Genomic DNA, 24,553 nt, shown 5'->3' on the forward strand with positions numbered 1-24,553 from the left:
GGGTCCTGAGAGTCTTCTTTAGCAACTGAAGCCTGTCTAATGTCACCCTTAGTGCACTATCAAAAGATGAGGTGCATTTACAGAGAAGGCGGTGCATTTTTCACCTAGTTTGTCATGGTGAGGGCGAGCCCAGAAACCGTGACTATTCACACAACTCCAGCCTGTACCAAATCTCTATAATGTGTGCTTCAGTTGCTGAATAGAGGCAAATTGTTCTCTATTTCTTATTGTTTGCAGAATATTTGTCACACTTATCAACTGCAGTATATCTAGCCCTATGGTTTGGGCTCCCTCCAACCCACCACACATTAATAAACTAAGTACACTTGCTTTGTTAAGTGCGTTTTTATTTCTGCTCTTACAAGTTGGCTATCTTTTTAAGTTTAGAAGCCACATACCTATGGAATGTCATCAGAACTACAAAGGGAGAAAGAAAATGCTTAAATTACCTTCTTCATCACTTTCAATGGAGTATCAGCTATATGAAACAGTTTATAAATCCTTCTTACCAAGATTTTATCTTTGTTCCTGCTTTTCTATCAAGTTTCATTTTCATTCACAATGTGTGGAGAGGCAGTAAGGAGTCATGCAACACTTAACTGATTACAAACTGGGGACATTATAGGCCAACGGTGATGCTCTCCACTTAAATAGTGAATTCTCTATAGTGGATACAATTGTGTTATTTGGCTTTCTGCAATATGGAAACATTGATAGGGAAGTGAAAAAAAATAAGATCAAGTGCTTAATAGAGGTGGAAGCGCATTATTTCCAAGGCATCTGTAAATCAAACTCTTCATTGGCATCAGGAAATCACTGAGATAACATCATTAATTTTCCTTAGAGTTGGTAGAAGTGGCCTTTGGTAGGGAAAGCTGGCCAGGGCAAGTTTTATTTGCCTGTACCACAGACAATAGCTCTTTATCATGGCTTTGCAGGCTTAGAAATGACAAAAGCCTGGGAGCGAAATCTAAGCAAATATAAAATTAAGAGACAATTCTTAAATCATATATTGAAAGTAAGTAATGTGACCACACATATGTTCAATAAAAGGCTGGGGTGAACTCTTCATTCCATAGTCTTACTATGTATGGCACCCTCCTAGCATTAATGAGAATTCAATACTTAATTTAGGTAAATACACCTTAATTTTGGCATACTTGAATTTTTCTCACATATTAGAAAAGCCACGCTCAGAAAGGAAATGCAGAGAATTTCAAATTGATTTAAAAGTGAAAATTTAAAGAAATTATTCTACATTTGGAGCTTACCTTTATTACAAGGTTATCACCTCAAATGGACAAAATGTTGTATATTATTAAATTCCCCCATTTTCCCAATGTTTATTGGAAACTATAAGTTGAAATGACAGACAATAAAACACATATGTGAATGGAATTATTTTTTGAGCAGGAAAATAGAATAATGCCTAAATCCAGGGTGAAAATAGACATTATAGAAAGGAACAGTCATTATAAGGTTTTCCATCTGGTCTATTTCTGGTTTTTTTTTCCATAGTATAAACTGGAACAACTGGTTATCTTTCGAACTTTTAGGATCTCACAGGAATATTCGATAGCACTTCATAATAACCAGTGCCTAATTACTCCTTTATTTAAAGGAAAGCAGTAGCTCTGGGATGGGGCAGGGGCAGGAGAAGAAACAGAGGCAAGAAAACTTTCTCTATTCAGCCCCCTGACTCGATCCCATCCCAAACTACTTTTTCCCAGCTATGATGTATTAACAGGTCCTAAGGAAATCCTCGACCTGGAAAGCCCTTTAAACACCAGTTAAACTTGGCAACTATATAGCTGAAAAATGATAACTTCAGGCTATAAGGAAATGGAAGCCTTGATTTACTTTCATTCATGCATTCATTTCATGAAAACATATTGAACCATGCTGTGTGCCAGGTTTTGTGCTAAGCATTGGGGATACCAAGATGAAGGGAAAAGGCCTAGTCTCTCTTTCCAAATAATTTCACTTCTAAGGCATTTCTTCTCTATCTCTGTGTAAGAACCATATGCCAAGTGACTCCTTGACTATCTTATTGCTAGCCTCTGCAGATCCTCTGGTTGAACCCCTTTATTTCTGAAGACCTGGGAGCCAGGGTTCACGGTCCTTCTCTTTTGCCCAGTTCTCGCTCCAATTCTGCATGATTTCAACAATGGCATGGGGAACTCATGCATCACTGTAGCCTCCCAGTTCCTTAACTTGCTATTTCACCTCCATGGAAATTCATATCCACTCTACCTCTGCCACCTACTCAAATGGCTATATCCTAGATCTAATCACCTGAAACTGTTCCACCTTCAAAATAATGTTCAACTATGATTCTCTCTGACCACAACTTCTTGACCTTCAGTTCCTTTACTACTTCTTCCCCTACCTCCCTGAAGAGTTAGCATTTTCATCCCTCTACCTCCTAATTACCAGTTTCCATATGCGTTCACAGCTTCTCCTACCCAACAGGGACTTGTCAGTATCATTTTAATCACTCTTTTGCCCAAATCCTCACTTCTCTTGCCCAGCTGTTCTCTGCCTACCCCAGGACAGAAGCATCTGGCTCCTAACTGCTAAGTGTGCCTGGGGAAATACGACACCCCTGCAGATTGGTGTTACCGTGAAACACTCAGCCGCCTCTGGGTTCACACAGCTGGTTTTCAACTCTGCCCTCTCTCTTATTCTCCACAAAGATAAGCCCAACTTCATCATCTCCTGCTGTTAACTGCATTGCAGGGACTCTCCGCTCCATACAAAAAATGGAAGCCTTTATAGTAAGACATCCTTCACCTTGCTGCTACCTGGTTTCTTAGTTACCTGGACTTGCCCAGATCCTTCCCTCTACCACACCCGTTACAGTGGAAGAGAGGTATCTCTTCCCTCCCTTGGGCTCTGGATTACCTGCCCATATTCTCTGAGAACTCACATTATTTATCATCTCCTCTTGGGCCAATAATTGTAATCTCACCCTGTCTTCTCATACTCACATAAATATATTCCCATGAATAGTATATTTTTGGCCTGCATTTGATTGAAAAAAATCCACATAAGTTGACCCAAGCAGTTCAAACCCACGTTGTTCAAGGATCAATGTATACACACACATACACACACACACATTTATATACACATATTGTGCCACATAATGACATTTTAGTCAACAATGGACTGCCTATATGACAGTGAGCCCATGAGATTACATTACATTTTTACTCTATCTTTTCTATGTTTAAATACGTTTCGATACACAATACTTACTATTGTGCTACAACTGCCTACAGTATTCAGAACAGTCACATGCTGTACAGGTGTATAGCCTAGGAGCAATAGGCTATCCCATACAGCCTAGGTGTGTACTAGGCTATACCATCTAGGTTTGTGTAGTATTCTCCCATATTGACATAACAACAAAATTGCCTAACAACACATTTCTTAGAACATATCCCCATTGTTAAGCAACACGTGACTGTACATACATTTCCATTAACTCCTCAGCCCCCTCCAACTAGCTACCACCCCACTCTTCTCCCCTTCATAAGTAAATTTCTCCAAGAATCATTCATACCTTCTCTAATTCTCCACTTTTGGTTTACTTTTGAACTCACCACACCACTTCCGCTGTGCCTCTAAAATCTCACCAAAGTTACTAGGGACCTTCCTGTTGCTAAATCCAACGGGCATTTTCCGCAACTTTATGCTGACATCCCAGCAACATTTGACCCTGGTAACGGGTTCTTTCTTTCTTCCCATGGAGTATGTGGCATCATAACCTCTTGGAAGTTTCTTTCTTTCCTGCTGGCCATTCCTTTGCAGTCCCTTCTGTAGGTTGCTTATCCTGCGTCCTAAATAACTTCCCTTCTCACTTTACACTTTCCTAGAGCTATCCAATCCTCTCCACGGTTACAAGCAGCACCTACAGGCTCATGATCCCTAAACATTGTTTGTATATTTCTCCTGAGCACCACAGCTCCGTGTCTAACCTTACCAGACAAGTCCCGCATTCACCTGACATTCCAAGCCAAGCACCTAAGTGTCTTCCTTGACTCCCTTTCACCCACCACATCAAGCTTGTCCAACCTGTGGCCCGTGGGCCACATGCAGCCCAGGACGGCTGTGAATGAGGCCCAAATGAATTCGTAAACTTTCCTAAAACATTCTATTTTTTTTCTGCGATTTTTTTTTTTTTTAAGCTCATCAGCTACCATTAGTGTTAGTGTATTTTATGTGTGGTCCAAGACAATTCTTCTTCCACTGTGGCCTGGAGAAGCCAGAAGATTGGACATCCCTGCACCACATCAAATGAATCACTGAGGCCTGTCAAATCTACTTCCTAAATATTTCTAAATTCTCTCCACTTATCTCCATTACTACTGTGCTAATTCAAGCCACCACATTGCTGGTTTAGATTACTGCAACAGGTTTTTCTCCTGTCGCTCCCACAGTGCACCAATCCATACTCTGGTTCCACAGCAAGAATCATCTTTCTAAGCGACAATCTGATTATGTCACCCCCGGGCCAAATCCTCTGACCTCTAAATTCCTTAACTTGGGTTTTAAAAACCTTGCACAATCTGCTTCCTGCTTCTCTCTCCAGCCCATTATTTCACAATAGATCTTTCCCCTGGAATTCTGTGCTTTAGCCATACTGACATATTTTCAGTTCCTAAATGTGTCATGCTTTCTCTGGGCCCTTCAGCACATGCTCTTCTTTCTGACTAGAACGCTCTTCCTAGAGAGAGAGCTGCTTACTCTTCTAGACTTACCTAGCTTAGACATCACCTCTTCAAACAAACATTCTTTGACTCTCATTCCACACAGTTAGCTGTTCACATAGTACCCCATTGTCCCACTGTTGCACAACTAAATATATGACATTGAAATGGTCTTGGAAATAGAGACAAGATCACTTTATTTTTTTTAACCAACTGTAGACATTCCAAATACATTATACATATATTTCCTTATGTCTACAAATTTTATGAACATTCTGGTTATCCCTTGTTAGACTGTAAGTTCCATCAGAGTAGAAACTGTGCCTGTTGGGCCGGGCGCGGTGGCTCACGCCTGTAATCCCAGCACTTTGGGAGGCTGAGGCGGGTGAATCACCTGAGGTCAGGAGTTCGAGACCAGCCTGACCAACATGGTGAAACCCCGTCTCTACTAAAAAATACAAAAATTAGGCCGGGCGTGGTGGCTCATGCCTGTAATCCCAGCAATTTGGGAGGCCGAGGAGGGCAGATCACAAGGTCAGGAGATCGAGACCATCCTGGCTAACACGGTGAAACCCCGTCTCTACTATAATTAGAAAAACAAAATTAGCCAGGCGTGGTGGTGGGCGCCTGTAGTCCCAGCTACTCCGGAGGCTGAGGCAGGAGAATGGCATGAACCCGGGAGGCAGAGTCTGCAGTGAGCCTAGATCGCGCCACTGCACTCCAGCCAGGGTGACAGAGCGAGACTCCATCTCAAAAACAAACAAACAAACAAAGCAAAAATTAGCCGGGCACGGTGGTGCATGCCTGTAATCCCAGCTACCTGGGAGGCTGACACAGGAGAATCGCTTGAACCTGGGAGGTGGATGTTGCAGTGAGCCCAGGTCGCGCCACTCCACTGCACTCCAGCCTGCGCAATACAGCAAGACTCCATCTCAAAAAAAAAAAAAAAAAAAAAAAAAGAAAAAGAAACTGTGCCTGTTTCATGGGCATGTCATCAATGCACACAGACCCTCAGACGATAGTGGAGTTATACATAAACTATTTGATGACATGATAGAGCTGTGTAACACTTCAGGATTTTTCCACAGATGTATGATAAAAAAGGAGGAAAGCAATTCTGTCATTTTTCCTCTCCCACTTCATTCATCTGCACGTTAGCATTCAAGCTAATAAACCACAATTGTCTATGAACTTTGGTTTAGATCAGATAGTCATAGTCTTCTAATATTAAGTACAGTTTGTAAAAAGAAAAAAAACAAAGGTAGACCAAGGATAGTGCAAGTTTCACAAAGGTAATTATGGACGCCAATGCCAGTAGTTGGAAAATAAAAATTCTCACTATCTTAATTCAACATCAGTAGCTGAGGAATGGTGACAGGAATGATTCTAAAAATAAAACAAAACATTCTAGGCAAACTCTAGGCCAAGGATACATTAAAGAATGAATTATATGTTGCAACAGGAATTGTGACAGCTGTTTCTCCCCTCTCTAAGTAAAAATGTACCCAACCTACTTTTTATTCTAAGCAAAGACATAGTATCAAGATCTTCAAGTACTGGCCAATACTTACAGCAAAGGGCCTTCTGCAGTCTTCGGAGTTTCATGGCAGTCCTATAAGCTGAGAATCTGACATTATTCAGGTCAGCTGAAAAGAGGGAAAACAAAGATCATTTGTTATTCCATCAGAAATAATAGACAACCCCCCCTCGACCCAGTGAATAGCCAATAACTGCAACCACCACAAAAATAGCCTGGAAAACATATTGTGTGTATGCGCCAAGCTTTCGGAGGTGAAAATTCTGTTAATGTGGGGAAAAGAAAAAATAATTCCTTTTGCCCTTTGACAATCAGAAAGGCTAAGTTCTGTGAAGACTACAGTGGTATACAGCCTGAAGGGCATTCGTGTAGTCCTGTTCCCAAGAGGAAAGAGATGGACAGGCATTATTTTTTTCTAGAAAGTAATCTGGATCTACTGTAGTGAATCTTTTCTGCACAAGATTAAAGAGAACAAGAAATACATTATTTAAATAGCTACAAGACCTTAAACAATCAAGTGGCAATATAACATTTTTTCTGACTGTAGAAGTTATACATGCTCGCTTTGGGTAACTTAGACATTTAATATATACATATATAATCACATAAATCATCCACAAGCCCATAAACTCAAAAATAGGCACAATTGGCTGGATTCAGTGGCTCATGCCTGTAATCCCAACGCTTTGAGAGGCCAAGGTGGGAGGACTGCTTGAGGCCAGGAGCTTAAGACCAGCTTGGGCAACATAGTGAGATCCCATCTCTACAAAAAAAGTTTATATAAATCTTTTAAATAGGCACTGTTAACATTTTGAGTATTTTTTATCCAACATATGTGTCTATGTGTGTGATATGTATTTAAAAATATAATTAGGAATAAAATAAACATTTGGCTCTATATTCTAAGGTGCAATCATTCTAATGTTCAGCACAGAATAACAACAATATATGTTACTGTGGTTTCCGCAGTCACCGGTCTATCAAGCCCTGACTCACGTCACCTAGCAGGAAGCTATATTTAGATGATGCTCTTACTCAGGTCTGCACAAGCCTTGATAGATACTGGGCTACATTTATTTCAGGAACTCAGCTCCAAAAAGCTCCTTGAAGACAAGAACTCTGTCACCTACTTCTGTCATTTTTCCTAGCAACTTAATATGCAACTGCTCTCTGAAAAAGCTGTTTTAATACAGATCATGGACCGACTGACCAACTGAATGAATCAATAAACAAAAGAATGAAAGAAAGAAAAAGTACACTGATATACATGACTGCCATAATCAAATGGCACCTACGAAACCAATTCTAATGAGGTGTTAGGAAAGGGCAGTAATTCAATCCATATCCAAGTCACTTGGGTCAACATTTTCAGCTTTATGGCCATTGCAGAGACCAAACATAAAAGCCTGAATTTCAACTAGGGGAAAGAAAACAATGTCTGTAATTTCAACTATTCAGCATACAATTTTGTTTAAAAGACTGGAATACCAAATGTTGGTGAGGATATGGAGCGACTGGAATTCTCAGACACTGCTTGTTGGGAATGTACGACAACTTTGGGAAACCAGTTAGGCAGTTTCTTATGAAATTAAACAAACATGTATATTATGACCCAAATATTCTTTTCCTGGATATTTGCACAGAATAAATAAAAATGTATGTCCACAAAAAGATGTGTACATGAATATCCATAGCAGCTTTATTCATAATAGTCAAAAACTGGGAACCAACCAGTAAGGTAATGGATAAACAAATTGTGGTAAAGTCATTCAATGGGATACTACTGTGCAAAGTGCAATAAAAAGGAACTAACTACTGATAATGTAACAATGTGAACTGATCTGAAAAACATTAAGCTGGGTAAAAGAAGCCAGGCACAAAACAGTACATACTGTTTGATTTCACTTATATCAACTTCTAGAACAGGCAAAACTCAGCTACTATGCCAGATGGTAGCCTGGGGTGTGGTGGCAGTAGGTAACTGACCTCAAAGGAACACAAGGGTGTTTTCTAGGTGATCGAAATGTTATATCTTGATTGGCACGGTGGTTACACGAGTGTATACATTTGCCAAAATCCAACCTGAACACTTAAAATGGAAACATGTTATAGTGTTTAAATTATGCCCTGATAAGGTAAATTTGAAGAGTCTTTAAAAACCCTCACATGAACAGTACACTATGATGTATGTGTGTGTTAGCTTAAGCTACACTGTAGAGGTGGTCAGCTGTCTTAATCAGGAATGAACTCCAAGGGTGGTTGGCTAGCAATTAATCAAAAAGCCTCACGCCAGAAGCGGCCACTGTAAGTGATTCAGTTATATTTAGCTCTTATTACACCAGGGGTTTCATTAATTATCCTAATTAATAGTTAGACGGGCTTGTGTAGTGATATTAGTGGCTTGTAAAATATGAAGATTGTTGAAAAACATTTAGAAACATTCCCTGCCTTTAAATTGAGTTTAAGAAGAATCCAGTAGGTTCTCCATCTTTAGAAATGGTGCCCTAGGCTGAATTCCAAAATGTCCAGCTGTGGTTCACTGGATTCTTAGTTGCCAGAATTCAGTTAGATGGTTGAGGGACTCCTGCTGCTAGAACAATGGTTTTCGAACTTGAGCAAACATCAGAATCACCTGGAGCGGATAGTTTAAAGATGCAGCTTTCCTAGGCCCCACCTCCAGATTTTCTAATTCAGTAAGTATGGGAAGGGCCTGGGAATCTGAATTTCTAGCAAGTTTCCAGGTGATGCCGATGCTGCTGGTCCAGGGACCACACTTTGAGAACCACTCTAATAGAGGACTGTGGCCTGTGTAGACTGTGAGCCTCTCACACCAAGCACCCCAAAAGGCAGAACTGTGACTTCACTGTGTCTCTGGCACAGGCTGTAAGATTGTTTTGTACCCATTGGCTAATAAGTGACAGAACTTATTCTGAGACTTGCATTCTTTATTACCTGGCAGCCGAGAGGTAGTTAAGAGGGCAGTCCTCACCTACATCTAACCATGAATGACTACCAACACCAATTACAGAGAAGCTATGTGGGTCCTTGTTAGTCAAAGTGTGATTTGAGGAAGAATAGCATCAGTATCTGCTTGGAGCTTATGAGAAATGCAGAATCTCAGGCCCCACCCAGGTCTGTGAATCGGAATCAATATTTTACTAAGAGCCTCTGGTGATTCATGCGGAAATTCTTTAAATGAATATTTTAATAAAGTTTCTTGTTCCGTGTTGTTAAAGTTCAAGTATAAATTCTGTACACCAACACCATCCTGTGTTGTCTTTTGTTTTTCTATCTTTCTGTCTTCCATTTTGTAGGCTTTTATTAATAGATTATTTAATAACTACTATAGTCAATTACACCAAAACCTCCCCTCTGGGATATATTTGTGAGTCTCTTGTTTATGATAAACACCAATAAAAAGTATTCAATAAATTAAAAGCATCTCGGAGTATCTTGAAATGCTATATATACAGATTGCTTCTTGAAGATAACTAACATCTGCCTGGACACTGTCCTTCAGTGAGTAGAACTTGATCTAGTTGGGTCCCTTTAATTGTCCTTCTCTCTCTCTCTCCTAAAAGATGTGGTTCTTCCTTTGTCTCTTTTGCCCAGTCATCATTGCTTACTTTTTTAAGTGGTCTCAGCCAACTCATGGTATGAATTGTCTTGTGGCATTAATCCATGAGAAACCAATTCCTGTCCTCCCCTCCAGATTGGTGCAACATCCTTCACCAGTACCATCAAATTTTTCCTATACTTGCTAGTGTGGAGTTCCCTTACACACACTCATAATTGAGTCCCTTTGACTCTTTATAAAAAGAAAGGTAGACACGTGGAAATGCACTTTTGGTCAAATACAGATCCCTTTCCCGTTAACACCAGCCTGTAGCAGTTTCCAAGGGATAAGCATCCAATCCCAAATTTTCTTTCATTCCTTTACTTATGCAAAAGTATTGAGTGTTAGTTTTGTGCCAGCCAAACATCTTGTAGAAGATATTGGCATAAAGTTTCTCTTCTTTTTTCCCTTTCTAATCCTCCTTCTCCACTGCCTCTTAACTCATGTGCCTAGTTTCCCATCATCTTTCTTCTTTCATAGGACGATTCCTCTCTTATGGCCCCAGTTCTACCCTCTTTTCCTATTTTCCTGGTTCTATTCAGCATTCAGAACAAATGGTCTAAATGAGGTCACAAGCTCCATCCAAATCTTAGCGTTCATATCAAGAATTGGCAAATTCCAGTAGCTAGAGATCCAAGTGGGAGAGGCAAGAATGATCTGATTCTTTCAGGGCATGAATATTAGTGTGGAACAGTATCAGAGTTCAAACTTTCCTCCCTTCTAAATACTTCTAACTATGACACATTCTGCCTCTAGTTAATCCTCCCTGACATCTTTTCAGCCTACCCCCAACCCACTGCAGCGAATAAGCCTTCTGCTACCAGTTTTCTATGCACCAAAGTCCAATCCATTCTCAAACAGTGATTCAGGCATACCAGAATAAAGTAGCAGGGAAAACGTTTAGTTTCCATCACAATGCTACCGAAGCCATACAAATGTATATCTGGTAACTAACTGTCAGTGAACTACAACGGAGTTCTGGTGCCCTAAAAGTCTACTACTCAAGAGAGTTAACTGCCTGTGTTGTTTGAGTCCGCATGTGTTGCTAGGAGTCTGCAGCACCACTCCCTCTGGCTTACAGCTGGAAGAGATAAGTCTCTGCCTTAGGAAAGTGTGTAGGATGCACACAGAAACCTCAAGATGCAATACAGCTGTGAACAATGTGACACTGTCCTGTGCTAAAGCTTGGGATGACTGTGTAGTGAAAGTATGTATGCAGTTTCATTAAGCTAAAGCCCCCCATTCCCGTGCCCCATGAGAGACTGGCCTCCACTTTCCCTGGGAGCTGACTTTCCAGGACTCTGATCCAAGTTGTAATGAGCTCACTAGCTCTCACAGCCGGAACTCAAGAGGAGTGAGACTATCCAAGAAACCAGTTACGCCATGTTTCCATGGCAGCTGGGAGAAAGCGCACTTCAGAAGGGTAAAAATGCTGAACTGCACATTTCTCTTCATAACTTGTATTATTTTATCCAGGGCTGGTTCTAGCCTATGAATAGAGAAATCTAGAAACGTAAGGAACAAGGGCAAACATCAAACCACCTACCTTCTCAAGTTGAATTTCCAACTACTGAAGTGATAGGCCATTCATCTTTTATTCTGAAACATTAAACAAGTAATAGGCTTCTCTTGCCCCTTTGTTTAGTCTATGCATTTTTCTTGACTTTGGTAAGTATTTCTGTTTTATGACTTTCACTTTTACTCTGTGTAAAAGTAGCAGGTGTCAAAATTCACCAGAAAAGAGGAACAACTGGTCAAGTTTGCGTCACAAATCTACATGTTACATGCTTTTGAAAAAAATAGTGAGAAACACCTCAGCGTTTTAAAGCCATGCAAGCATTCCAAAGATATTACAGAAAGAAAACATTAAGTCCCTTCATTTCAATTTTATAGCTGGTTTCTGTCTTTTTAATAATACTGCAAAAATCCTACTATCTCTGACTGAACTGAGGTCTAGAATTTAAAACAAGGAGTGTTTTAGTCTATCTTTCCAATGGCTTATGGAGACTTTTTGGAAAGGCCTAAGGTTTCAATATGCCTATCTATTAGCTAGAAGGAATAATAATGACCTCATTAACTTTATGAGTAGAAAGAGCCGTACGGCTAAATGATTATTCCAACAGATAAATTGGTATAGTGGTCTTTGTTTCTTCATACCAACTCTATTTCCCAGAAGAAATTTAATCCAAACTCCCAGGTGATAAGTGAAAAATACAATTTAGAGCACATATGCTTTTGGGGGAGTATTGTTCTAAATTCAGTGTTTGGCATACAATATGCATTGAAATACTACTGCCTGCCTATTTTACTAATTTTCCAAATTTTCCCAAGAAGCCAAAACAAGGCAGTCTCCCTACATACTCCTATTATAGAAAGGTGGCATATTTTAAAATATAATAATATGTCTCCAATTTTCCAGTCTCACTCCTCCAAAGGATTCTAATGGACTTTTCACATGACAAGTATTATTCTTGCCAGCTCAAACTCACTAGAACAGACAAGAACCATGGCTCTTAATGAGACTTGAGATAAATTGAGTAATTTAAATCAAGTCTGTCTTGAAAGCAAATTAAGCCAAAATATCCAGGCTTCAGAAGTCTAGAATTATTGGGAGATCTTCAAGAACAGACCAGGAATTCTGGAACGTATCTTTAAAGAATTAGCTGAGAGAAGAGGAACACTAGCACATCATACTTGGTCTATAATTTTTTAGATATATTTGAGGCCTCTTAAAATCTAAACTCGTAAAAACTTCATCATCAACATAGAGCTTTACTGAAATGGGGGGAAAAATAAACCTACACACAGATAAACAGGAATTATGCATTCATACTTAGATGAAGTACAGAAAGTACAGTCTGTGAATTTATAATTACTATCAAGTTATGTTTCCAGATGTGAAATGGTATTACTTATTTATCACCAATGACTTTCTAAAACTCTTCTAAGAAATGAAGGAGAGGGCCAGGTGCGGTGGCTCACACCTGTAATCCCAGCACTTTTGGAGGCCGAGGCGGACGGATCACGAGGTCAGGAGTTCGAGAGCAGCCTGGCCAACATGGTGAAACCCCGTCTCTATTAAAAATACAAAAAAATTAGCCGGGTGTGTTGGTGCACACCTGTAATCCTAGCTACTCAGGAGGCTGAAGTAGGATAATTGCTTGAACCCAGGAGGCGGAGGTTGTAGTGAGCTGAGATCACACCACTGCACTCCAGGCTGGGCGACAGAGTGAGACTCCATCTCAAGAAAAAAAAAAAAAAAAAAAAAAAAAAAGGAGAAAAGCAATAAAGTACCTAGTATGGCACAAATGTGGAAGACTCAGAATTGAGGAAAAGAGAAAAAGGTTATGAACCAAAAAATACTGAGAAGTTCAACTGTGAAATAAAAGATAGCACAAAATCCTGGCTGTGGATTGTTTAAGGCATTTCTGGCTCCCTCCTCTTGCTTGGCCTTCCTCAGCAGAATCTCACTACTTCTTAGCAACACTGTAATAATGGCAGAGTTGAAATTCAAATTAGTTTTGCTCATTGTTAGCTGCTCTGGTAAAAGGTTTGTTGAGAAAGCAGTTTCTGTAACAAATGGCCGATATAAAGTTTTTTTGGGGGAGAACTGTGTATCTTAAGTACCATTTCTGGGGCCTGAATTCTCCCCCAGATAATGGGGGACTGACCCATATAGGCACCACTCTGCCATGTTCCTTTAAATCAAGCTTCAAGAGCGGAAGGATCAGGGCTCTAATTCCCAAAACCTTTATTATATATAAAATATACAATCCATAATAATATAGATCCATAAGGATAAATGTCTTCTAAAAAGCTACAAAGCGGTGTTGCCTAATCTTTAAAAAATCATTAGTATTATTTTAATATATAACATATATTATTTAAAATACATTTAAAATAGTACAAATGACATATTTAAATACATATTTTATATATTTATAACATATGTGTATTCAAATATGTATTTGAAATACTACTACTGATTAAAAAAGACTCTTTAGGCAGAACTGTTTTATAACTTTTTAAAAGACATTCATCTATCCATAATCCTTTCATCTATCCTTTCAATATTTATTGCACATGTACTGTAAGCCAAGAACCATGCCAAGTACATGGAATACACTGGTAACCAAAATAAATCTCTGCCTTTATTGACTTTGCAGTGTAGCGAAGGAGATGGATAATAATCAAATATGCATATGTAGGCCAGGCGCGGTGGCTCACGCCTGTAATCCCCGCCTTTGGGAGGCCAAGGCAGGCAGATCACCTGAGGTCAGAAGTTCGAGACCAGCCTGGCCAACATGGTGAAACCCCGTCTCTACTAAAAATACAAAAAATTAGCTGGATGCGGCGGCAGGCACCTGTAATCCCAGCTACTACTTGGGAGGCTGAGGCAGGAGAATCGCTTGAACCTGGGAGGTGGAGGCTGCAGTGAGCCGAGATTGCGCCGTTACACTCCAGCCTGGGCAACAAGAGCAAAACTCCGTCTCAAACAAACAAACTAACAAACAAATATTCATATGTACTGTGGTAAAATGGTGAAGGAAACACACAGGAAGTGATGAGACTGTATATATAGGGAAACAGAGGTCCGAGAGGCTTCTTGGAGAAGGTGACATTGAAGCAAAGACTTGAAGGATGATGGGAGCGTGCCAGGTAAGAACACAGCAGCGTAATAGGTCAGCACATGTTAAAAAAAAAAAAAAAAAAAAAAAAAAAAGCTCTGAAGCAGAGAAGAATGTGGGGCTCTAAGAATCCTTAGAAGGCCAATATTGCTGAAATCTCAGAGGAAGGAGGAAGAGTGGGCACAGATAAGGCCTGACAGGTAGGCAGGGGGAGGCCCACTGCAGAGCCCTGCACATCCTGTGAAGGATTTTGGGTGTTGGGACTTCTTGTTAAACACAGCAGATGGAGCAGACTCATTTCTCTCTCTTTATCCCTGAAACTCTACTAGGTTGATAGAAGAGGAATAAAAAATGGCATTTACCCAAAAGAAATATTAACAAAACAGGAGAGGAGATGAGAACAGATCAGAGCTCCAGTATTTTGGTGGCTTAGAAAATGACCTGCTGGTAACCAGCTTAGGAGACCAGAGAAATCCCCAGCTCAATTAATGATGTTGGGGAGACAAGGAGATTGGGGCGGGGAGTGGGAGGAACTAACAAGAAGCATGCCAGTTTATGTAGCCAAGAAGTCTCAGAAATGAAAGGCTCCAGGTTCCTCTGAAGACTGAAATGTGGCTGAAAATACAAGGACTAGTTGAAAGTCTTTAGAGCCCTAAACATCTCCCCTACTTGGAGCCTAGCATCTCAGCCACCTGCTGCTTCACCCTGACAGAAGGCTGGAGGCTTAATCTCGAAGCTGCACCACACACCAGGGCGCATGAGGAGCAGTGAAATTTGGAAGTGGGAGAAGGCACTGGAAACAGAGGGATTACATACCAGCTCTGCATACTGAAAGAAATTAAATCTTTAACTTCATTTCCTTCATTTCCTACTCCTCAATTCCATATTTAGTCTGCTGTTTTCTGTTAACTCATTTTAAAAAGCTCTTCTACCTAAGCACTTTCTTATTTGCCACCTTTATCTCCAGAAGGAACTTCAACTTCAGCAAGGTATGCAGCCATTAAATTGGTCCTGAATTATCATCCTTACGTATCATCTTCTTTGTGCTGCAGTTACAACTACTCCAAATCAAATCAATGCACTTTCCTTGCAGTCTCCCTCTTGACAAGCGACTTACAGTCACACAGGCCACTCTGGCTGCTGGAATAAACAATACTATTTTCTTTCTTTGGCTCAGAAACTTCAGTCACTGCTCTCCTGTTTTTCTCAATCACAACATGGGTAACTCAGCTACTTACAGAACTCTCAGAATGACACAAACTTACAAATTTACCCCAAGCTCCTTCAACTCTATTCTGAACCTCATTAATTAACCAATCTTAACAGTCTCTCTTCATAAGTGAACACACATCCCAGATTCTCCAGGGCAGAGCCAGTTTAATTAAATTTTCCTCTTTGTTATAAAAGGTAAGACACTAAAAATTATCAGATGTGACTTAATTTTTATACCTTTGTAAAGCCAAATTTACAGATTTTTTTTTTTTTTAATGTTGTGCCTTAGCTTTTTCGGATTGCAAAAACATACTCTTCATAATATGGTTGACATTACCTATTTTGAATTTATCACTCTCTCTTACAGTTGAAAAATTTGTGGAAAGCGTATTTTAATGATGAAAATAAATAACAGTAAATTTCCTCATCTGCTTTAACCTCGTCTTTTGCCCTTTCCTGTTTTAAAAAGTGTTAACCAAATCTTCCTAAAGGCTACCTTTTCTACCGTCTCAGCTTACTTATTTCTCTGCCCTTATCTCCCAAGATTTCAACACGTGATCTTTCTCCCAAAACTCCATTTCAATTACTTCTCTGGTAACCACAGACCAGAGGTCACAAACTGGTTGAATTTAGTCTGTAGACTCTTTTTCTTGTGTGTGTTTGATTGGTTGGTGGGTTTGGGCTCACATAATGGTTTTTGAAATTGTTGAATGATAAGCCATTAGTTAAAAATCTGGCGATTTCCGTTATCTTGCTTCTCTGGAAGAACCTGAAGACCTGACAATAGAGACTCACATTCTCATAGAACAGTCAGCTGCAACGGAGGCTCTGTTAGCCCTAACAGAAGCTTTTCAGGTTGCCCCAGTTCCCACCCAGTCACCTTCAGTCATTCAAACTACCAGCTTGGCCCCAGGAGGCATTTCTTTTTAGATCTCTGCCTCAGCCTGACCACTCCCTTGTTCTCCCAAAAGCTTTACATTTACCCTTCAGTTACATTCTTTTTCAGGTCCCTGTCAAGGCTCTGACTGTGGAGTCCCTCCAATAAGTAGCTATTACCTGGCTGTCACTCAAATTACTCTACGGGAACAGTTGTTACTGGGTTTTCCCAAAACTTTCCAGTGATTAATTCTTTGGACTCCACCTTTTACTAATGATTGTGCTGCCAAAAATCTTGCCTTAATACACTTACTGTTGCAGTACAAGAACAGATAGGAAGACAGGCCAAAATCCATGAGTCTCCTGACTATATTTCATTAAGTGACAGTTACTTCTGCATTTAAAATCATCAATTGACACTTACTTAAGCACCTATTATATGCCTAACTGTGTACTAAGCTCAGGGGTTAAAGATTCAGGTTTCTAAAATATTGGGGAAAACAAAAAGATTATTCACCCTGTAAAAAATCAGTACACATATCCTAGGTATTTGTGATGTGTCAAGCAATATACACATACAAAACTCTGGTTAAGTGAGTGTCAAAGAAAAACCAGAGATGGACAGTAAAGTGGTAAAAACAGATTTTATTCAGGAATATTGCAAAAGTGGGAAAGAGACCTCAGTATAGAACTGGGCTCAACTCTGAATACAGCATGGACAAGTGGGAATTGAAAGCCAAGGAGCAGGGTGGGGTTTGGTGCACGGAAAATTACTAAGAGAAAGCATGGGGGTAAGGGGGATTCTAGCTAAAAAAAACTTAACAGGAGTCTTGCTGAAGACAGGCCAGGGTGATCAGACATCACGTGGGGGATGGTGGAGGATGAGGAACCTGATCAGATATGGAAAGTGATCAGATATATAAGAGGAAGGTGGTTCTTGCTAAACTGATTTAGCAGGATTCTCGCTACAGCTGGATTTTACTAAGAAGTGCACAGGTGGGCCTAGGAGAAGGTTCAGGAGTCTGACTAACGTTTGATCAAGTAGACAATCTTTATCGTGAGGATGCTTATGTACATACACAAACATATAATGAAAATAGACCACCGTGCAGTTTATACGTCAACCGCAAAGGTAGTTTCCAAGATGATATACGCAGTATTCCAATGAACATTTTTAAGGTTAATGGCATTGGAAATTTCCTATATAAGCCATGTTATTTATGAAACAGTGATTTCTAAGCCCACAAAGGCTTAAATTTAGTTTAAATACCCAGTATACAATAAAAATAAAAGCTATAGCAATACTGATAGAAATGATTGCTGTAACTAATTAGAAATAGCTTTATTTTTCATTCTTATACTTGAGGGAAAAAAGATGAGAAAAATGCAGACTTCTGAAGAGGTTATGTTGTGTTCACTTATCCTTGGCATCTAGGGCAATAAATGATGGTGCTCAATAAATGTATTTGGAATAAAATTAGATTCTGAAAGGAACTTCCTTGCTTTTACCAGGTTTCAGCTGTTGATGACATTGATTTTACATCTAATTTTTCTTCAAATAATATAATTTTCCACTTCTATGGGTGAATCACTGGAATTATTATTTTTGCTTACTCCTTACAACCTGAGCTGGAGCTTCTTTTTTGAAACACACCTCGCAGAGATATCAAGACTTTCCTAAGGAATGAAGGAATTGAGACAAAGGGAGAAAGAAAATAAATGGTCTAAAAAGAATGCTTATTTGCAAGGTGAATCCGCTGTATTTAATTGTGGCAGATAACTGTATGTTGGTTCACTCAACACCCCTTCCCAAATTCTTTCTCATTGGTCTTTCTCTACTACAAAGGCTGGAGGATCTCAATTCCCTAATCCAGCCAGGGGAAGCTGTGTGGACACAGTTTTGGCCAATGCTTGAGAAGATATCTGCAAGAAAGGATTTCCCTTCCCAAATGGAAAGACAAAGAGACTCTGAGGCTGAACGTCCTTTCTCTTTCTTCCTGCCTGAGAAGCAGCAGTAGTCATCTTGGAACCATCAGGACAAAAGTCACTCATTAAAAGTGGTACAGCAGAATAAACTGTGGTCCAGGTCTCTGATGACATCACGGAACTCTTCCATAGCTCTCAACTACCTGCCTCCAGACTTCTTGTTATACAAAAAATATCAACTCCTATGTGTTTAAGATACAATTGGTCAGATATTTTATTAACTGCAACCAAAAGTCATCTCTAACTGACATGTTAATTGAACTGTAAGCAACAAAATGCAGAAGACTAAATAGGGAGCATCGTCCACCCCCGCAATCCTCCTTGCGGTGGAGAAATGTAGTTAGCAGTAAAGAGATCTTGGGTGGCAGAGTGCTCCATCCTTGCTACCAGGTGGTGCCACTGATGCAGAACAGCTTGACAGCTAATTTAACGTTTAAAACAATTTTATAATAGAGGACTTACATGGGTAAGGCACTCTTCTAGACAAAGTCTGCAAAGTGTTTAGCCGTTTGTTTTGAATGGGACGTTCACAAGTCTGATTCTGCCCAGATGTAAGATAAGGGTTGGAATTTAAAAACATACAAGTTACTTGTCTGGAAATTCACGTGCCAATCTATAAATGAACACATATAATCAACTAGTTTTTCATTAACTCTTTAGAGTTAATGAAATGTTCATAACTTCATCTCTAGTGCAAAATTTCCTCTTTATTTATAGCTCTTAAGATAAATGTTATTTAAAAAAATAGTTTTGGTAGCTTCAACTAATCATATGTTTTGAAAGTCAAATTAAGATTCTTCTCTACCCTTTATCTAACAGTAAAAATTTTAGGTTCTGATTGAAAATGATTTGCGTCCTCCATCTGCCTCTTTCCATTTCTCTGGTCCCCAACATCAACACACCCCCAATATCCATGCCCTCTAATAATCATCATGAATAAAATGGATGCCAAAATGAACCACAGTAGAAATTAACCTTAGTTACCATGGGAAAAGCAAACTGACCTTCTTGCAAAAAACATTTTTGCAACATTTCTGTCTTAGGCTGGTACGCATGCTTTCACCTCATTAGGAAAGATAGTGTTTGGGTTTTGTTGATGTTGCTGTTTGAAAGGTGCAAGAAGAGAATCTGTTGAGTCTTTATGCATGAATAATTAGTCCAAGATAGAACACAATTCAAGATATTTAAGCATCTAGGATCATAGTAAACTATGCGTATCTCTGCTTTTTGTATACTCTAGTATAACAGAAGAGGGGAACAGGTGGTATGACTCAAATTGCCCATGCATGCAGAAGCATGTGATAGAGAATGTTTTCTTTGCACTGTTATGTGTTAACTTTTCTGGAGACTAGATGCTAATGATGAGATCCTGCTGAAGCCACTAATATGTAAATCATTCCTTAAAAAAAATCACTTGGCAGCTGCATTTATGATCAAATAAATCAATGGTAGGAGATTTTCATTAGATAATGGACTGCCCGGCCCTTTGACATAGACTGAGGTGCTTTTAATAAAGGATGCCTGAAGGTTTCCTGTTTACCCTCTGTGTATCTGGACAATACATTTGAATCTGGAAACAATATTACCGGTACTCCGGGAAAATACTCTTATTTTTATTTTTTTGAGACGGAGCCTCGTTCTCTCACCCAGGCTGGAATGCAGTGGCATGATCTCGGCTCACTGCAACCTCTGCCTCCTGGGTTCAAGTGATTCTTGTGCCTCAGCCTCCCAAGTAGCTGGTATTACAGGTGCCCACCACCACGCCCAGCTAATTTTCATATTTTTAGAAGAGATGAGATTTCACCATGCTGGCCAGGCTGGTCTCGAACTTCCAACCTCAAGTGATCTGCCTGCCTTGGCCTCCCAAAGTGCTGAGATTACAGGCGTGAGCTATTGTGCCCAGCCTCGAAAAGACTCTTCTTTATCTCCTCAAAACTATATTGCATTTGGGAGTTGCTTGATATAAAGCTTTACCAATTTGAAGGTTCAATCCAAGAATCGGGCAGACTCTGAGTTCCTCTGCCCACCTCATGGACGGCCCTGAAGTCACAGGAGTGAGTTTGCCTTCTTTCTCCTTTCAGTGGCAATGACCAGGGATTCCTCGTCTTTTGGATTGCCTCCTACTTCATAGCAGACAGGGCTCATTCCCCCTTTCTCTGCCTCTCTGTTTCTCTCACTTCTCACCTCAGCTTTCTCTTCAACACACTGGATCTGACCCAGCTTTTGTTCTCCTCAGAATCCTGGACAAAACTACTTGAGGATAAACCTAAAGCAGCCCTTTCTTCCTAAGATGTAGGTGACTCTTACTTCAGCTCTTTTTGTATCCAAGTATTCCCTGTAGAGCCAAAGAGAAAAACGGAAGTGACGGGCCGATGGCAGAAGGAATACCAACATTCACTGAGCACTCAAGGGCAAATGTCGTATGTACCTGATACCATCGAGTCCTTACAAGGCCCTGAGTTCTGTATTATCAGCTTTGTTAAAGATAAAATGAGGCTCACAAATGTTTGGTAACTTCCCTACGGTTGCATCCCAGAGCCTGCATTCAAGACCAAATCTTTCTGACACTCAAAGCCTCTGACGGCCTTCCCCGCTTCTCCGCTACAGAAGAAATGTCTTTCCTTGCCCAGTGTGTGTGTAATCCTAATTAGCACAAGGGTGAATGGGCAGTAGTACCCTCAGAAGAACCATGATATAGGGCAAGGAGCAGAGGGTATGGGGTGAGGCAGAAACCCTTGCACAAGGACCACAGGGAGGGAAACTGACCAGTCAATGGGATGAGGGAGTGACCAGGCATGTAACTAGACCAATAATGATGAAGTTCCCAGTCCTCCTTATCTAGAGAAGTTTGCTGAATAATCAACACCTGCAGTACGAGTTTCTAACATTTTTCCCACAGAAGTTTTTTGTTCCCATAGAAACATACAGCTGCTTTCTATTTACGTGGTGCAGTATATCAGGCACTCTGAGGGTTAACTAAGATTCCGTGACTTAGGGACCTAACCACCATTTATAACACATTTCATTCCAAATTGTAAGCAACTAACTTACAAATAAACTTGGAACAGAGCCCGAGGGTAAGTTTGGAAAGGCCTAAATCTTGTCTCAAGGTGGGAATGTGGTTCTTGCCTGACTGCTGAAAAAGTTAATGGTTACTGGGCAACCAGGAATTAAATAATTTGGGTAATTTTAACTTTACCTTTTTCTTACGAGTATTCTTTAGGGGAATATATATATACTTTTTATTAAGAAAATGAAATATATGGTGCCTTAGAAATAGAATCTCTAATTTAAAATTTTCATTTTCCAAAAGAGAGAACTAAGGACCAGAAAGCTCTTAGTAACTTGTTCTGAATTCCCTAGTCAGCTAGGAGAAAAACACCAACTAGAATCCAAGTCTTTTTCTCCCCAAGTGTGTATCCCTTCCCTGACCAAGCCACAGAACAAAAATATAAAGGCTCATTCTAAGTGGGACTTCAAGTCTACTCATTCAGCTTAAGGGCTCCCAATTGCTCCCAATTCGAACAGAGGGCCCGTGAATTTCTTTAACCTTGACAAGGGTCTAACTGGAAAACAAATTTTCCCAAAAGCAAGCAGGGTCTAATTTCCCCCTGTTAAGAGTGGTTACTAGACCTTGGCATCTTCTTAAATTTTTAAGATTCAGCTCCTCTTAACCCGCTCTGACATATAAAGTCATAGTGTTGTGAAGCAGACTGTGTTATAGAAGGAAGTCAGGAAGCAAGGATGTGAACATTTCTTTTAAAGAGTAGCAGCAGGCTCCATCCTGAATGAAGAAGCCAGGTCTCAGACACTCCCTTAGATGTGCCGCCTTTTAAAAAGGACATCCTCTCTGTACTTCTGATGATCATCTTAATTTCCTATTTGAATAATGATTTTTTTGTTTGCTTCTGAAGTCATGAGAAGCAGTTAGCATTTATAAAGCTTTCAATGGTTGTCCAATTTGACTTAAAGGCCACGAGATGCTGATGTTAAACTTCCTACATTTATTTCTGGGTTCCTGTCTTATTAAAACACTAACATAACTCTCCATAGTGCAAGTTTTCATTCACAATGTCAGTCTATTGCTCTACAGGAAAAAAAAAAACTCTAGGTTAATTATATAAAAGGTGATAGCATCAAAGAACAGAACACTGTGCCTATTATGCTCTCATTGTGCAAAAATGGGCATATTTTTATGTGTATGTTTGTATATGCAAAAATATTTACAGAAGCAAACAAAAACTATACTGTTAATTGTCTCTAGGAAGTAAAATTAGGGGATTGATACCAAGAGTGGTTGGAGACTTACTTTTCAATACTATCCTCTTACAATGTTTGATTTCTTAAAGTCATGTGCACATATTTTTAATGATTGAGTATTAAATCTATCTATCTTCTTTTCGAGATTTCTCTATCTGTGATTTCTTCCAAATTCTTGGCTTCACCCACTGTCTTTCAGGAGAGTACTACCGTACAATGGAAAAACTAGTGGGTAGAGAAGAAAACTTGATGGCCTCTATTTATGTCTTTGCTGTAAAATAACAGTAATAATGATTATCACTTATTAGGTGCTTACCCTATGTTTGCAATAAATAACATAAATTCTCATATAATTACCTTCAACTGTGATATCATTATCTCAATCCCAGTTTATAAATAAGGAAACCAAAGGCCTAAGAAGTAAAATTCAAATCCATTTGACCCTAAAGCCCTTCCTCTTCATCACTATGGTCTCCTAGTAAGCTTGGGCAAGTAACCTTAACTTTCCTAAGCTTCATTTTTTTTTTTTTTTCATTTTTAAAGGGAACAATAATAGTACCTATTCCTAGGGCTGTTGCAAAACTAAAAGAGATGGTGTATCTCAAAAGCTCCAAAGAGGAGATATATCTTGGATATATACTTGCTCAGTAAAAGTTAGGAACCTTTCTCTGCCCCTGTACTTGTTATAAAGTATAATAAAAGTGCAAGTAATATTTTTATCATGCTGTTGACTATAAACTCTGTCTTCGGTTCCCCTTTTCAAATGGCTTTAGAGTATTTCCTCTTCAAAATGCCACTGTCCCCTCTCAGGAAGAAAGTATAGCTGAGGGGCTAAATCACTGGTTTAGGAGTTAAAAGTACATGTAAATCCCTGCTTTGCAATGTGAGAAAATTACCTATTTTCTCTGAGCCTCATCTGCACAATGGAGATACAGATATCTTTTACAGGGTTTTTGAAAGGATTAATGAGAAATATATGCTTATGGTATGGAAGCACATACATTTATATGAGCCACCAAAAATAAATTTTTGTAAGAAGACAAATTGTAAATAAACCCATAAGTATGTAGTTCAATCAAATTCATATCTATTCCCTATTGCTCCACTCAGTTTGCAATTTCCTCTTTTCTTCAATGGTATCACCATTCTCTGTGTCACCACGCCTTCAAATTTTGAAGACATATAACTCCCTTTTTCTTTAAAATCTGTCCAATCTGTGATTACATTCCAGCAATTCTACCTTGGTAAGAAAAACCTCTGGAGTCATGTTCCCTTTTCCTTCCCCCATTGCTATCCTAAGACCCTCATCATGTCAATTACCTCAAAACAAAACGAAATAATCTCCCCCTCTCTAACTGTCCTTACACTCACCCACCAAATTCCTATTCCAAAACACAGAAGACGGACTTCATTATCTCTCTTTTCTGAAGATTTAACAATGTTTTTCCCATTGCCAATCAAATGCAATGTAAATTTCTCACTCTATAATTTAAGGCACTTAGTTCACCCCAGTGGCACTGAATCAGATTTCCCTTTTAAAAATCTGGAGTGGCCAGGCGCGGTGGCTCATTCTTGTAATCCCAGCACTTTGGGAAGCCGAGATGGGCAGATGGCTTGAGCTCAAGATTTGAGAACAGCCTGGACAACATGGCAAAACCCTGTCTCTACCAAAAATACAAAAATTAGCCAGGTATGGTGGTGTGTGCCTATAGTCCCAGCTGCC

The 24,553-nt window shown here is 39.6% G+C and overlaps 1 protein-coding gene across 1 annotated transcript in view; it reads right to left on the reverse strand.

Annotated features, from left to right (window-relative positions):
• Nucleotides 1-24,553, reverse strand: part of DMD (dystrophin) — a 147,636-nt gene that overhangs the window by 97,039 nt on the left and 26,044 nt on the right. The window contains 1 exon segment of the mRNA NM_001132294.2: nucleotides 6,287-6,361. Within this exon segment, the coding sequence (NP_001125766.1) occupies nucleotides 6,287-6,361 (75 nt within the window).

This window comes from Pongo abelii, chromosome X (assembly GCF_028885655.2).
Source record: "Pongo abelii isolate AG06213 chromosome X, NHGRI_mPonAbe1-v2.0_pri, whole genome shotgun sequence".
Taxonomy (NCBI): domain Eukaryota; kingdom Metazoa; phylum Chordata; class Mammalia; order Primates; family Hominidae; genus Pongo; species Pongo abelii.